The 16,549-nt window shown below is 35.0% G+C and overlaps 3 protein-coding genes across 3 annotated transcripts; 2 read left to right on the top strand and 1 right to left on the bottom strand.

Moving 5' to 3' along the window:
• Window positions 1-4,203: 4,203 nt before the first annotated feature.
• On the top strand, window positions 4,204-4,589 carry EV154DRAFT_564337 (uncharacterized protein; the record flags this gene model as incomplete). Its single annotated transcript, XM_051605834.1, has 2 exons — window positions 4,204-4,251; window positions 4,341-4,589. 2 exons carry the CDS (start codon window positions 4,204-4,206, stop codon window positions 4,587-4,589), a joined length of 297 nt encoding a protein of 98 aa, XP_051456873.1.
• A 7,077-nt stretch (window positions 4,590-11,666) lies between these two features.
• On the bottom strand, window positions 11,667-12,961 carry EV154DRAFT_482181 (uncharacterized protein; the record flags this gene model as incomplete). The annotated part of the gene is made up of 6 exons (XM_051598476.1): window positions 11,667-11,750; window positions 11,971-12,071; window positions 12,093-12,192; window positions 12,370-12,446; window positions 12,468-12,603; window positions 12,932-12,961. 6 exons carry the CDS (start codon window positions 12,959-12,961, stop codon window positions 11,667-11,669), a joined length of 528 nt encoding a protein of 175 aa, XP_051456872.1.
• A 979-nt stretch (window positions 12,962-13,940) lies between these two features.
• On the top strand, window positions 13,941-15,053 carry EV154DRAFT_482180 (uncharacterized protein; the record flags this gene model as incomplete). Its single annotated transcript, XM_051598475.1, has 6 exons — window positions 13,941-13,981; window positions 14,003-14,168; window positions 14,195-14,301; window positions 14,438-14,635; window positions 14,679-14,778; window positions 14,955-15,053. The coding sequence occupies 6 exons, from the start codon at window positions 13,941-13,943 to the stop codon at window positions 15,051-15,053; spliced, it is 711 nt and encodes a 236-aa protein (XP_051456871.1).
• Window positions 15,054-16,549: the final 1,496 nt, after the last annotated feature.

Below are 16,549 nucleotides of genomic sequence, written 5' to 3'. Positions count from 1 at the left end.
AGAGACCTGTCATTGTATCTAGTAACTTCCGGCTAATTCCTGGCATTTTCATGTCTCTCTTTGATCAATGTTCTCAACCTTTTGATTCCTTCCAACCGGACGAATAGTTATTTTTTGACACTCTAATTGCATTCAGTTAAAATTGAATTTCCGAAACACTAATTTGATAATATGAAGTCTTCAAAACTTTGGTACTTACTTAGAGTGCATCAATTAATCTGGCATGCGGGTTGTAACGAAAACACTAAATTAAATGAGCGTTACCGTCTACCTAAGGCTGGCTGGCCTTTCTGAAAGTCGTATAGTCTTCTTAAAAATGTCAAAATCGCGATCAAATTTAGTTTCTTAGACAATCCTTACCAATGCAAACATTTTTAGCTGCTTTTCTAGTTGATACTACAGCGCTTAGAAACGCCTGTTGCAAGTACTACAGAAAAAAGTTTTCGCTCACTTTGACTAATTCGTGGACCTAGTTTTAGATGCATTGCTTGCATCGATAGTTTTCCAGCTTTGCCATTTTTTCATGAAGTTCAGGGATCTGTCATATTGAGATCTTTTCGCTGCTTTTCAGAATACCGTAATGATAATTCTTTAAAAAATAGCAGTGCCTCATCACCGGAGCTCAATAAAATCTGCTGGCGGTGAGACACAAGGTCAAATACACTGCTATCTCGTTAAAAACTACGCTTTTGAGCAGGATGTTTTATATCGATTACAAGTATGACAGGTGTATAGGTGGGCGGTGTTACTTTTTTTCGTTTTCGTAGGTATAGTAGGGACTGTTTGTATTTGATGTTACCTTGGTTGTAATTTCTTGAAACGGCTATTCTGGTTGATCTGTCAAAACTAAGTGATAATCCATGAAAAGAAATCCGAAGTTAAAAGAAGCAAAATTTAAAGTTAGGTCTCGTTATCGGTAGGTATTTTGGTTGTCAATATTTCCTGTGGCGTAGAGAACTTTTATTATAATTAAATTATTTTCAACAATTGATCTAATGGCAGTGCATGTAAGAGAAAAAAATTTAAAACGAGGAAAGGAATTAAAAATAAAAATAAATTTAAATAAAAAATTATATGCCGATGGTTGCGTGTTTTATCCACCATGTTGCGTCTTTCCGCAACATGTCGTGGAATTACGCAACATGTTGCGGATTTCCGCTACCGAGTCCGCGGCTGTGTCACTCCATGATATTTCACTATTAGGCTTAAGTAATTACATTTATTATACACCATAGTAATGTATGTTTAAACATTAAAAAATACAAATGTCGTAACACATACATTCACATACTTTACGAAATCAAGGATACACGGTAAGAATAATAATATGAAAAAAAACTTGGATTCTTATTTTTAAAAAACTAAATCCATGATTGAAAAATCCTAAAAATTTACCTGGGGCTGTCTGAGGATTCAAAAATCTAAAAATAAAGCGAAAAGGATAATCACTTATGAAGGTGCTCTTTTTATGAATATTTTTGGCCATAGTTGAGAAAAATTCCTGCATATTTTTACTGTCCTTGCTGTTATCAATTAACATCAGTTATTATTTAAATGCTCATCTTCATAACAGGTATAACTATTGGACAAATGACGGTTCATCCTATGTCGTTGATACCATTACAGCAGCAAATTCATTGTACCAGATTTTCAAATAAAGTAGCATTTAAAATTGAAATAATTAACACTGGTCAACGTAAGAATACATTATACGCTAGCCCTTCACTTCGTTTGATGCAATAAGATTGAAGTGAATCAAATATTGGCAGGTCTGATTATTAACCATCAATTATTACACTCCTCCTCAGTTGAATGTGTTCTCAAGTTTCAATCTTGCTATATCATTTTTCCTAACATACACAAAGCTTCCCATCTACACTAGCTATCCGTTTAATCTGTTTATCCTCTTTATTTTATATACTGTGCTTCTATTTTATAAACAACAATTGTCGTTAAAACATTAATTTCAGAGCTTAAAAGTCGGATTTTTACACTGGTGTTTTCATATTTTTTGACAGAGAAGTCTAATTTATTGTGGGAAGATGATTCACATGGATAAATTCGATGGATTTTCATGAATTTTTGCACTGTAAAACACCTCCCGTACATCCTTGGTTCTCCCAACTGTTAATGGCAAAATTTGTATTGCCATCTGTAAAAACGTTTGTGTGAAAAGAAAAAAATCTGGCTCTATTTCTTTATGAGGAACTCTCTCATCAAGAGTGTAATAGAGCCATACAGTAGTCGCTCGATTTAAGGATGAACAAAAATTTCGGAAATCTCACCCTTAAATAGAAAATACCCTTAAATCGAACTACCTTAAATCGAGCGACTACTGTATTTTTGATACATGTTGAATTCATGGAGGAGATAGCGTTTTTTTTATTTTATTTTTTTTGATAGCGTAGCCAAAAATAGTTCATTATCAAATAGATGCACTGTAGAACCGCTAAATTTCTAGAAATACAGAAAATTTGGCGACCAAATTAACTCTCGAACTGTAGCGATCGTCAAAGGCTATCATTTAAACGTTTGACGAAAGAGACATTCCTGTAGTCCTGGCAAGAGTCAGAAACAATGTCTGTTATTGTACCATTTTTAAAACTACAGCTTCCTAAAAAGACAAAAAGCCTTTTCGTCTTCCAGCCATTTTTAAAATGCTGTTAAAATGACTGTTCTAATTAGCTACATTATAGAGTGTAATGTACTTTCTTCTTCAAAGACAATGCCAAGGTGAATCACCTTTTGGTTGTTAGTCATGCATACTTCGAATCCGTGTGCTTTTGATTGTTGACACCGGTAAGGTAATTTATGCGGATGAGCTAAAAATTGTCAGGCACAAAAAACAAAAGACAAAAAAAGGGTAAATAAAGCCAGGAAAAAAGTAATCTTATTGGGGGTTTGGTGTGTCATGCCAAACAAAAAGCCTTTGTTTGTCTGGCCATAGTCTTGAAAATATTAATGCATATCGAACTAGCAATTTTTTAGATTAAACATACCTAGACCTTTCAAGAAAATCCTCTTCTGTTGGTGCCTACTTCCATAAAGAGAGCTTCAGAATTAATGTTTTTACACCCTTTGATGGTTGAGCGTGTTACTCTGTGTCTGGGTTATAATTTGATTTTGATTTCGTTGTAGCTGTAAATGGAAATGATAACATGTTAGTAATGTTACTTTTCGATACCATCTATACCCACCGTATATATATGAAAAGTACCATCCTGATACTACTACTATAATCCAGATAGTTTTAAAACTGACAATTTTGCATACCTGCTACTCTGGAGCCATTATTCGAAGTTCCGAAAAATCATAATCATTTAAAAAAAAATTAGAGAAAAAGCTATTAAAAGGGCTTGATATATTTGTTCTCAAGATTATAAAAGGAAGCGATGAATTTGTTGCTCAACATCTATGTGTTATATAAAATACCAGCGTATTATCTCCAGGGATGATCAATTTTAAAAGTAAAAATGTGGCGTGACCTTCCATATTTAAAGAATGATTTTTTTTTGTTTGTTGTCTTTTTTTATAGCTCTTCTTCGTCATTTACTTTTTTTTTTTTTTTTTTTTTTTTTTTTTTTTTTTTTTTGTCTGATGTTCAGAATATTGCCATTTCCTCGGTTCAATGAGTCGAACGACAATGCTAGCAAACATACTCACGCATATACAAGCCATGTACACTTCTAATGATCTTTCATCCGTTCATCCGAATGAGTGAGATTCCGTACCAGCTATTTTGAAAATAAGTCGTCTAGTTCTTAGGCAAAAGCATTCGGTAAGACTTTTACATTTGCACGTAATCAAGTCTAATTCAATTAATTGTAGTCCAGATTTCTATTTTCTCCTCGCGTCTTCTTTTTAGCCAAGAATCACAGAATGTCGTGCGTTTCACATGGCTCTGTCCTCACTTTAAATTACCTCAATTACCTTGTAGGCAAAGAGGTTGTTATCACTTTTCGACGCGCCTGAATTCGACTTGCTATTTCCCATGTAATCTCAAATAGGTATAATATTGCATCCTTTTCTGGTTTTCTATTATTTATTTGTTAACCTTAACTGTTTAGGAAACACTACACGATACGTAAGTTTCGAGACAATGATTCCATAATTGTAACCCAAACCAATCGTACCGGAATCCTAAAAAATAATTATTCGGAAACGTATCTTTGGTGGCACTATGAGGATCATATTCCGACATAGATGGAATTAAAGATCTCAGGGCTAGCCGATATCTTATTAACGCATATCGTAAGTTTGCATTTAAAAGTGGATGAAATAATTCAAATTTGGACCACGAGAAAGATTGATGACGGTTGGACAACAATTAGTGATTTCAGACAGCTACTCCCACAACGAGTGAAACGATCATGGATTCCCTTAAGATGTTTGAAAGTGAAATAGTTAGGATCAGGTTAACCATACCAATCCGTGGAAAGTTAAAATTAATGGATGAATGCTTAAAATCAATGGATGCATGCTTAAAATCAATGGATGAATGCTTAAAATCAATGGATGTATGCTTAAAAGCACTGGATGGATACTCAGGACCAATGCATGCATACTTTAAATTATTGGGTACACATTAATTACAGTGATACAAACGATTGCATGGTGATACGAACGAGCTATTTATATTTTCCTTAATACAGAGTATGTGCAGCTGATTTCTTTTTCTTTTTTTGGTAAATCATTTTTTCATGATAATCTGTCCAGTATGCCTAATTTAAACCTTTTTTCAAGATGAATACCATAAATTGATTGAATTATTAGGACCCAATTGTCAATTTCAATGACCCATAATAAAGATTAATTTCTATTAAGAAAACTACAGAATTAAAGCATTGAACATATACATATACGGCATATAGCTCAGGTGATGGGTGAAAAACTATATGCAAAAAAATAGGACACAGACAATACCAGACAAAACAGTAATGATGTGTTCCTTAAAATAAAGCAACGTAATATGCAACATGGTTTACACCAGAAGACCTGCTTTATGTTTATACCATATATTATCGCACTATCAGAAAAAACGCATGTACTCTCCTCATGGTACGACGTATCTCCAAGTATATAACGAATTATTTTTGTACCGGATAGGTTGGATAGGTTGGATAGGTTGGATTGGCTCAGCTGAAAGCCTGAGCTTGGATAGGCTGGATAGGCTCCTACCTATCCAGCATAAAGCCTGAGGTTGGTTGGATAGGTTGGATTTGCTCATCGTCGTCAAATATTTCTGTGTTTTAGCGTTTATTTCTTGTTCAAATAATATACGACCGGAATTAGATATATCTATTCAATTACAGGCCTCTTTTGTCAGTTAGTTATGCCCCATGAATATTTAATTACACAGGGTAAATGGTCTATAAATTCTGAGTAAAATATAAACGTATGTCGAAATATACACATCTATACCGTTTCCACTAATTTGCGGTAGTCAAGCATCTGGCTAAGGGTTTGGACGTACTGATTTAATTAAAAAAACATGAACACCCTGAAACATAAAAATTATCTGACCCTTCTCATTTATGTTAGCCGGATATGCATTTATCTATGACTATTACACCACTCATCTGCATTAGTAAAAAACATTATACGGATTATCGGTTACAAAAAAGTTTCCTTTCCCAAACCATAGTAGAACCATATCCGTCTGCGTAAAGTTAAGAACTCATCAAAAAAACCGTTTAGCTGGCGTGGTTTGAAAACATTTGACAGGTGAATTTTTTAAGAGCAAAAGTTGGATACTTTTACTGCTTTTTTTTGGAGTCCTCATCAAAGCAAGTTGATAACAAAAATGACAAATAGAGAACTAGAAACTTGGAATATGAATTTCGTCCCATTTGCAGAATGAGTAACCATAGTCAACCTTTCCCCAATGTCTGCAATGTTAATAACAACTTTTTTATGCCCTTATTTCTGTAGGGTCCAGTAGTTGAAATTCATGCGTTATGCAGGACAGCAAATTGTTTCTTATTGACTTCAAGTGCTTTTTAGAAACTGGATATTGCATCAATTGCCTATTCCAATAACAATTACAGTCTACCAGCTTACCTGAAACTCACATGAGAAATGTTTGCCTTGTCTTATAATAACAATATAAATTGACTTGAGAGGAAAGCTAAATCTTACCTTCTCGCTTGATGATGCTAGTCCAACCAAATATGCTTTTCTACAATTTTTTAATTGACGTTGGTGACCCTTGCATAAGATGGTAGCGGAATATAAATGTGAATCATGCCATAGCGTGCCCCCAAGAAGAATCGATACCACAACTTTTTAGGTTTGATGGATAGTGTCTGGTGAAGCATAAAATTGTTCTTTTTTCTATTTAAAAGCATTGAGAAAAACTTTTGTACTCAAACGATCCTCAGCAATAAAACAATTATTATCTACATTACCAATCAATACAAATTCGAAATAAATAGAAACCTATACTTGGCCGAAGCTCACATTACTAGCAGGCTTTTCCAGGAAGTCGATTTCAAATTTGGGGCGTTCGATCAAATCTAAACATTTTTGTATTTCGCGGCAAAGAAGATCGAGCCGTTCTTTTGATGATATGATATGATTTTTTACCATCATTGACTCTTGATATCAGTTTTATCTGTACTGATGGAAAACACTTGTAAGGGTACAATCTAGAAGTTTTATTAATTCAATTAACCTATAAATCTTTTCCTCTATCTGACAGAGACAAAACAAAAAATAGAACATTGTTAAGTAATATATGTGCTGTGGTTAAGTTGTATCATTTTGACTTTGTCAATACTATTTTGTAAACGATTTTCGCTTATCAGTTTTTCAATAAATTAGAGCCAATAATTCAAGGTCTTAAATAAAAAGACGATATATATTAGGCCCCGTTGCCAACCAACTGCCTTTAAACCAGGATGCAGATTTTAGTTATCGAAATCTCTCTTTCCTCTTTTTGAAATCAGTAAAGGAGTAGTGAATTTATTCCACCGCATTGTTTGTTTCGTTCAATCAAAGCTTAGAATAATGGTTGTACTTTAGAAAAAACATAAAAAGACAGCTTTAGCAATATAAGTATAGAGATGCATGTCATGAATCGAGTGAACATCGATGGGCCTGAAAAAGACAAGATCACCAAAAAAACACGTCGCAGCGTAATGTGATAATTTTTAATTGCCTAATATGATAAAATAATTAATAAGAAGATAACAGACGCAAGTACTATCATACTTACATTGAATGTACTTTCATCTTTTTTTTTACACTATACTTTGATTTCAACAACGTTTTTACAATCTTTAAGCAACAGCCATGGAGCCTCTCGCCAACTATTTGGTTTTTTTCTTACATCATCTCCATGCTTTCTTTTTTCCAAACAAAATATGCAAAAATATGTTGCACAATGACTAAAAAATTTCATTAACTCGTTACGGTAGACATCATCAACGAAATCATGAATAGTTTATACTCTACTTGTTGCAGTTTTCTGTTCATTTAGCCTGATCAAAAGAAGATTGGACCCTAATTTGATGATTTGTTGTTGATACGGCGAAATACTATTTAAGGTTTCCTTGACTTTTCTAAAAACACTAATTACTTGGAAAGTATGTTTTCGATTAAATCAATACGATCATGTAACCATGTCTAAATTTATCTTGATTGCATTCTACTTTTCGGTAACATTGTAGTTTAAATTACACAATGAATTTTCGTCATTTAAGTGCTGGAAATGTATTACTGAAGCCTTCAATGTCAATTTTCGAATTAACGTCATAGTTATTTTATAAAACCCATTCTCTACATAATTTGCATAGAGCTCAGAATCAAATACTTCCCTGTAGATTGTTTCTTGCAATGATTGTTTTTTTTCTGTGCTAGGATATTTTTTTAATTGGAATGCCGGTCTTTCCATTGAATGATTACAACCTAATTTATCGGACAATTTAAATTTAGTATTTCTAGAATTCAGATTTTCTGATAACTCTAGAGCAATCAGCAATGGGGCAAATAGTCTGATCAACGTGAGTTATTGCGTCAACCAAGTAGCATCTTTGGTAGCACACATTTTTATGCTTGTTGATAAATAACTTGCTCTATTTGTTTGTGATAAACAATTAGGGTACTGATGATAGATGATATCCAGCATTATGAGCGCATTCAAATTCTCCAATTTTATTATCATTCAGCATGCTATGGTGAAACGGTTTTGGCTGCTTATTACATTCACAACTATTTTTCTCTCCCCTTCTAAATATTGCAAAGGCCAATTTCGTATGCGTGCGTTGAAATAAACGGATTAGATAGATAAATGGTACCACGCACTGTATAAAAAAGCTCGCTGTCTTGTCGAATAGCAGGAAAGTTTTCAGAAAGGTCTTTAATGATAGGGCATCTAAATCTTCATTATCATCCTGATTAAAAATATTATCGGTTGATATTAATTTTTTGTATTACGAAACAGATAGTGGACCCGATTGATGTCTTGTTCTGGTTCCATTATATCCATATTTATGATAGATATACGTAATAGTGTAACCTATTTTCCTAATCCACCACGGAAAAAGCAATAGGGGAACAACGTCCTACCCCATAAAAAAAAGTGAATACAACTTGTATATTACATCAAGAGTTAGGAAATAGGGCAAACATATGGTGCTGTTACTTCAGTTCCTCATTTACTTTTTTTTGGTATCCCTGTCGACACAGCTAATATAATGTTACAGTTCCTTGCGGTACATCGAATTTTAATCTTGCGACACTTTTTTTTTCTGCTTCAAATAGCGTTCGCTAAGAATGATTAGCGGTTACGAGATAGCGCCAAGTTGGTCATATATATGCACTGTCATGAAAACCAGTTTTTAACGTTACATACCCTAATGAGAACAAATATGCTTTTATTAGTTTCTTGATAAAAAGCATTAGAGAATGCTGATTATTTTACTAATTTTTGTTTATTTGTCCAATTGTAGTCTATGTTATAAATCCCAGGCGATTTTCTCTTTCAAACCAACTAATTTTACTAATCACATAAGTAAACAAAGCTGCATGAAATCAGTATTAAAAAAAGTGAGGCGTAAACAAGATTTTTAGGTTAATGAAAAAATTTCTTTTATTAATAATATTAACTGTGTGCTTCTCTCAGTACCAATATAGGCTTAACAGGTCAGACCACGAGAAGGTGGAAGCACATCCTGACCCAAAAACGAAAACATAGAAGAAAAGAGTGGAAGGGCGATACTTACGACGAGAAAGGAGTTAGTGTGGTCAGTGGAAGGGTGATACTTACAACGATAATACAAATAGTGGCGGAGTTTTCAAGGGCTATACTTACCGGGGGAACAAAACGTTACCAGGCTCCTCCACAAACCCGTTCCGCGAACCTTAGAATTATCAACCTAGCTTGAATACCGACCAATCTTCACACCCATTAAGGAAGGACGGCGCGACGTAATTACCCAATGCTGTCTGCTTTTACCAGAAAAGAACTGACGCTGCAAGGTGCGAAACACGCAAGATATCAACGAACACCTCCCAGACCCAGCCTCCTAACACCAAGTGCAATCATCCAAATGCTAACATCCTTTCATACCTACCTACTACCAAGTAAACTACTCCCCATGATACATCCACTTGCATGTTTAACCATACCGTACTTCAACAAGTAGCCTTGAAGATCCACAGCACATGTAAAAGAACACGTTTGCACATACTTTAAGAGAGTATTTATAGCATCAACCCATAAGCAAATGCCGGCGCTTTAACAAGAGAGATAAAATCGGAAGGAGCTGATCGAACATTTAGAAATGCTTGCGAATTACAACCTTTTCTATCAGATATTGCCTTCAGATTTGGTTTCAATTGTTCAAGATATCTTGCCCTCTTGTATTCTTCATGGTAACAACACAAAGTCTTGAAAGTCTTCCATCTTCGTTCCAGTCTTGTCCAAGCCCAACACCTTTTTTTTTTTTTTTTAATTTTTTTTTCTTTTTTTTTTTTGTTTTGTTTTTGTTTGTCTTTTTTTTTTTTTTTTTTTTTTTTTTCGTGCTTTTTTGTTTTCTGTTTTTTTTGTTTTTTTTTTTAAGATTTTTATAAATATGTACAGTGTGGGAGGGGGTTTGTATGTACAAATGGTTCCGGAGGACAGCACCAGGCCGCCAATATTTCACAAGTTTTCTCAGCACCAGGCCGAGAGAGAAAAAGTACAAATAAATAAAATATGTACAGTATGGGGCGGAGGCACGGGGCCTCCAGGTATTTACAGTTTTGGCACCTAACCAGTAAATGACATATGTACAGTATGAGGTAGGGGACACCAGTCCCCCCGGGCTATTTACAGCGGATTTTTTATGTACAGAAGACTTGGGCACCAGGCTTGCAGAAATATTTACAGAGAAGGAGTATATACAAAGTTTGAATAGCACCAGGCCAGAGAGAAGCGGAAAGGAAACGAGGAGGGAGCGGAAGGAGCAAAGGAAGGGTGGCACCAGGCCTTTTTTTTTGTTTTTTTTTTGTTTTCTAGTTTTTTTGGTGGTGCTAGACTTGAACTCGACCGAAACTTGGATAGAAGACAGACAAGACCTTGTGTTGTTTCCAGAAGATTACAAGACGGTAAGATACCTTGACCAAGAGAAACCAGCACTTCAAGCAGTATCTAATAGAAAAGGAAAACACAAACAAATCCTCGTGTTAAACCAGCCCCAACCAATCTTACCTTTCAGGCTAAAGTTAGCCAGCATCTACTTATGAGAGGAGCTATAAACACTCTCACACGTACAATATGTGTTCCAGTACATGACCGCTTCACCACAAGACTACAAGTATCCATACAGTATGATCTCCCATACAAGTGAATATACCACAGGTTTCGTCTACAAGGAAGCAAGCAGGTAATCCCTAAAAGAAGATAAGATGTAACATATGGCTCTAATGCATAAAATACGTTTTATAAAGATGGCTTACCAGACATTAGCATTCTTCAGAAAGCACTCAATGCAGTCGACCAAGTCTGAGAAGTATCCATTGATACCGTACGTGCGCCCTCACACCGCCAATCCCATTCCGCAAGAGACAGTTTCACCAGATAAGAACGGTCACTTTAATCCTTCATTTCAGAACAAGCAAGACGATCAAGTACCCTCACAAACGCCAACAACCCGCAGCCCACTTCCCGAGTGAGCGAATTTATCTAGGAACAATGTGGAAGAAAAAAAAAGGGGGGAAAGAAAAAAAGGGGTGGTGAATAAGGGAATGGGGAAGGGAAGGATTCGCAAAAAAAAGGAAAGTTAAGAAAGGGAGATGGGCAAGAAAAGGAATGGGAAAGGACATAAGAAGGAATGGTGATGGAATGGTGAAATAATGGGAAAAGAATAAGAAAAGAATAGTGATAGTGGAAGTTAAAACAGGAAAAAAAAAGAAGTAAATAAAGAAACGAAGACAAGGGTGAAAGGACTGTTATTGCTTCGGAGATGTTTATAGATAATATCTGTTCTCACGACTAGTAATTTTTGTACTACCCCAAGCACATACCACGATCAAATAATTGAATAAACTCCTTGAAAAGCATTCCAAAGAATCTAACTTAGGATAACTTTGTGCAATCAAGTTAGCTATGTAAGAGTTCAGGTCTAATGATTTTATAATGATTCGACTATATTAATTTTCTTGCTTTAAATTAAGTCACGATTCTAAAACCTGATAATCAACTTAAGGTTTTCTTTAAAAATTTTCTGTTCCATAGCAACATTTTGATAAAAACCCTTACGTAAATTCTAAAAAAGTAAAGCAAAACAGAACATTTCATTGCTTAGGAATAGCAATACTGCTTGTTCCTTTCATGCCCAAAAAATTATTTCCTTCTTAATCAGATTCATTTTATTCCTGAGTAAAAAATAAATCCCACATAAACCTTTTCATGTAGGACTATGTAAGCAAAATAATTGACAGGGTCTATTAATTTGCAGTAAGATAACGGAGTGGAAAAAAAATTACCGTCGCACGCGGTTCAAAAGCACTTTTTAATGTTAAGACTCTATAAGTCCTTAGGACACTTTCAAATTTAGATGAACTATAAATTTTCTTTGTATAGTGACCTAGATTACAAAAAATATTACTTCCCGTAAACCGAATATTTGCAAACGAAACGTTCAATGGTTGTTTGGGAGTATTTATCCATTCAAATCTGGGTAGATATGCCCTTGTACGAGTATCCATCTAATTTTGATCAATAAACAAGGTGCGCGAAAAAAAAACTAACGTCATTTACTTAAAAGGGTAGACAATCTTAGGTGCCAATCATTTTGAGTTATTTCTTAGCACAAAACTATAAACGCTTTACCTTCATCCATTCACCTACAGCAATAGAGGATTTGTCTGCGGAGAAAGACCTACCCAATTGAATAATAAAAATCCAGATCTAAAACCTATAATTCCCTGATTCATTGCATCTATCTGAGAAAGACGAGGATCTATTTGTGGGAAATACTTACCCACATTGTGGAAATAAAAATTGGAATCTGAACCCTTAAATATACCTCCTTCATTCCATTTACCGGTAGTGGGTAGCCATCCGTCTATGATTGTACACTTACCTACTGGAGTAGTAATACCAGAGTTCCCTAAAATCTAAAAATAGCTTATCAGATCTAATTTATCCTAACAAGATAAGCATTTCTCTATGACTATTAAATCACTCATTTGCGTTTAGAAAACAAATAAACCGAGCTTCCAACACAAGTGTAGTTCATCACATGAACCAATGTCGTTATATACTTCTCTGTGGATGGTTAAGACATCATCCAAAAACAAAAGCTGGCGTGGTTTAAAATTTTGAAAGTGGCATTTATTAATTAGCAAAAGGTTAGAAATTTTGCTTGCTTTTTTTTTTCAAGTCCTCATCATAGCTTATAGATGGTGAAATAGCAAAACAAGAAATACATTCTCGGTATGTCACCTTCTTTACATTCGCTAAATGTTTCGCCATTTTAAAAAATCCCACAATTATGACAATGACGGCAATGTTAGTAACAACTTTTTTTTCTTCGTTACTTGCGTAGGGTACAACAGTTAGAATTCAAGAGCTACACGAAGCAGCCGTATAATTCTTTATGACTTCAAGTGTTGCGTAGAAACGTGTTATTTTATCGAATGCGTATGCAAAAAGTAAATTCAGTCTACCCATGTACCAGTTAGTCATTCGTAAAATCTTGGCCCATCTTATTATAACTTTGCTAGATTGGCTTTGGGGAGAACGCTAAAACCTATCTTATCGTTTGGTGGTATAAGTGGAACAGAACGTGCTCATTACCACATTTGGTAATGGACTTTGATAACCTTTATTTAAAGAAAATGGTGGAATATAAGCGTGAATTTTGTGAAAGCTTGTTCGTGCTGTGGAATATATTCCACTTTTATATGGATTTGTTGAGTAGACTCCCGTAAAGTATCACATTTTTTTTGGTATTATTTGAAGACACTAACAAAAGATTTGATAGTTAAGAGATCTTCAGCAATACGACAATCATCATCGGCACTTCTATCCAATATAAAGTTTGATTAAAAGGTACTAATATCTGACCAAAACCGACATTACCAACAGGATGCTACACGAAGTCGGATAAACAAACACCATCTTTGTATCTCACATGAAAAAAGAAGAAAAGTCGCTTGTTCCATAATGGTGTTGGTATTTTCACCACCATTGAATTTCGGTCTCATTTTTGTTGCAAGCTTCTGTAAACGTATCTAGAGGTTCAATCAAACATCTATAAATAATTCGAATAACTAATATCTCTTTACATATATTTGACAGAAACATGACGAAAAGCAGAACATTATTTTAAAGGAATGTGATGTGGTTAAGTCGCCGCATGCTGAACTTGTAAATAAAGTGGGATATAGGCTTTTCGCTTATCAACTTGTAATTTTTTATTTAGTAAGGGGTACGTAAATTGGCGATCATTATGCATGATTACACTACTGAGCTTTTGAATGCAATTATAGGGTATATTTGCTGTTAAACCAGACCGAAGTATCTCAATATCATAAGACCTCTTCTTCTCTACATCCTCCGAGTGTTAATAGTGATGTTTCCCTTTTTTCAGGATACATGGCTTTTTTGCGACAGTAAAATGCGTGTCTTTATGCACGTTAGCAGCAACATTATCGTACAGTGTAACATCCTCCTAAAGGTAATCAGACAAAATGATGTTTGCAGTGGATAAAGAGCTATACTCTGGCAGCTCCCCAGCAAAATCTTGCTGGCTATGCAATCTCTACAGTTTTTACGGATCAATACCTAAAAATTGCAGTTATGTTTGATAGGTTTATAAATATTTACGTCAAAAACTGACAGACAAGTCGGAATGAACTGAAGATCTCAGTTCTGTAGCAGCGGGCCAGCAGTAGTAGCAGTAGCAGCATTTCTTTCAAGTCTTGCCAATCGTTAATGTATAAAAAGTATCCCTCTACCTGTAGTAATATTACTGAGTGCTAGCTACAACGAAGTAACAGTTGCTGGTGTAGGAGCAGATGTTGATTCAGCGGTGAGAATTTCAGGAATACCAGTGAGTCCCATTTGCAAATATATGAATGCTGTGGGCTATTCAAATGAGCATTTAATTAATTTTGTGTATTGGACAGACACGGAATCGGCATAGTAAATATTGTTGTCAGAATTAGCATATCGGGAAGGTTTTTAGCCAACACATATTTTCAGCTGGAAGACGGTTCATGATAATTCTTTCTTTCGAGGGTACAGAGATAGTCACCAGTTGTTTTTATAAACATGATCTAAAATTGGTAAGTTAGTAATATTTTGAAGTTTTGCTCATTTGACTCACAAAACCTGTTATAGCTTAAACGTTGGAAATAGGAAGATTTTAAACACGTGTAGCAGATCACATGGTGATGGTAAAGATAAAATTAGCCAGTATGCAAGAGTTTCATCACTTAATTTTGTTAATATCAAAATATAGCTCTCTTTCGTTCTCTGTTTTGATAACCAGTACATAGTGAATGTCAAGTGCGTAAACAAGAAAATACTCCAAGAAATTATTTCATACTTACCACCATAGGTGTCTAACACGCTATCTATCCAAACCTACAGGTAAAACGATTGAAACCTTGATGTACATTATATATATATTAAATCGTAATTGGTAATGTAATAGCAAAGCTACCGTTTTGAAGCAAAAAATAAGGCGCTTCTTTGAATCCGTGATTCGATAGCCAATATGACGGGCGATACTAAGGAATCAAAAGGGCGTTGTTTTAATTTAACTGTGCGCTTTGAATGGCGACATTAGGTCAAGGTTCTGTAGAGAGTACTGCTTGTAAATAACGGCTAATGTCTGGAAAACCGCTTTATGCAAAATGGAGTAACAACAGTGCTGGTGGTGACTCTTATTCGCCGAAAAAAAAATATCTTCCTTTTTTTATATTCATTTCGGTTTACTCTAGGCGACATCAACTCATGGTTTGGCGGTACTCACTCTTCAATAATAACGGTTTATTTCTTGACGTCTGCGCGCTGTTAACTGGATCACATGCTGCACTGGCCGCGGGTCCTATACGCTTAATAAAAATATATCTCTGTTTTTATTCAATACAACTTCTTAATGACGGTATCAAGCGAAGTCTCTGCAGGAATCATTCTATGAAGAACGACGTGGGTATAGAAGCTTGCTTGCTCCTGACTGGAGTGTCTGATACCATTGCTGTGTTTGTTTTGTTCTTAAGAAAAAAAACCAATTTTTTTCTTTGATCCCATTTCTTAATGACGACATCAGGTCAAGGCTATGCTGGAATCACTCTCTAAGAAAAACGGTTTATGTTTCGTAGCCTGCCTGTTACGGACTGAAGTATGTGCTGGACAGCTTTTATCTCTTATGTGCAGAAGAAAAAAAAATCTTTTATTCGCCTTACTCTCTTAATGGCGACATCAAGTCATGGCTCATTCGGAATCGCTGTTTATGAATAATCTCATATGTCTGGAATAATGTCTATTGATGATGAAAGTTTGCACTGCACTGCTGGCGTTATGTACGCACTCAAGAAAAAAAACTTTTTTTTTATTCCTTTCGCTTTCGTAATAGTGACATCATACCAAGGCTATGCTGGAATTACTCTATATGAATAATGACTTATGTGTCGAAGCTTGTTTTTTCCTGAATGGAGTGTGTTCTGCGCCGGTGTCTATCATGCACTCAAGAAAAAAATATTTAGATTTTCGTTATTCATTCGCTTTTGCTCTTGGCGATATTATGTTTACGATCTACTGGTATTATTCTTCATGATATGCTAACATGATGTTTCTAAATTCTAATGGTTTGGATATGTTGATATTAATTAGGTAGTGAAGCTGTTTTGTAATTGGTACCATGGAATTGGGCGATAAAAGCTGGTGCTGCTGTTTGGGAAATAAACAAGGTATATTTTTCTAAAGGCAGAAGAGGCAATGATCCGTGTCGTAATTTATAACCTTTCGCTGATGTCATATTTAAAAACTTAGTATGATTGCATCTTGCTTCAGAAGTTCTTTTACCAAGATGAATACACTGCATTTCCTGGT

Source organism: Mucor mucedo (assembly GCF_025094135.1).
Source record: "Mucor mucedo strain NRRL 3635 chromosome Unknown EV154scaffold_55, whole genome shotgun sequence".
Lineage (NCBI taxonomy): Eukaryota > Fungi > Mucoromycota > Mucoromycetes > Mucorales > Mucoraceae > Mucor > Mucor mucedo.
This window is presented reverse-complemented; position numbering and strand designations above follow the sequence as displayed.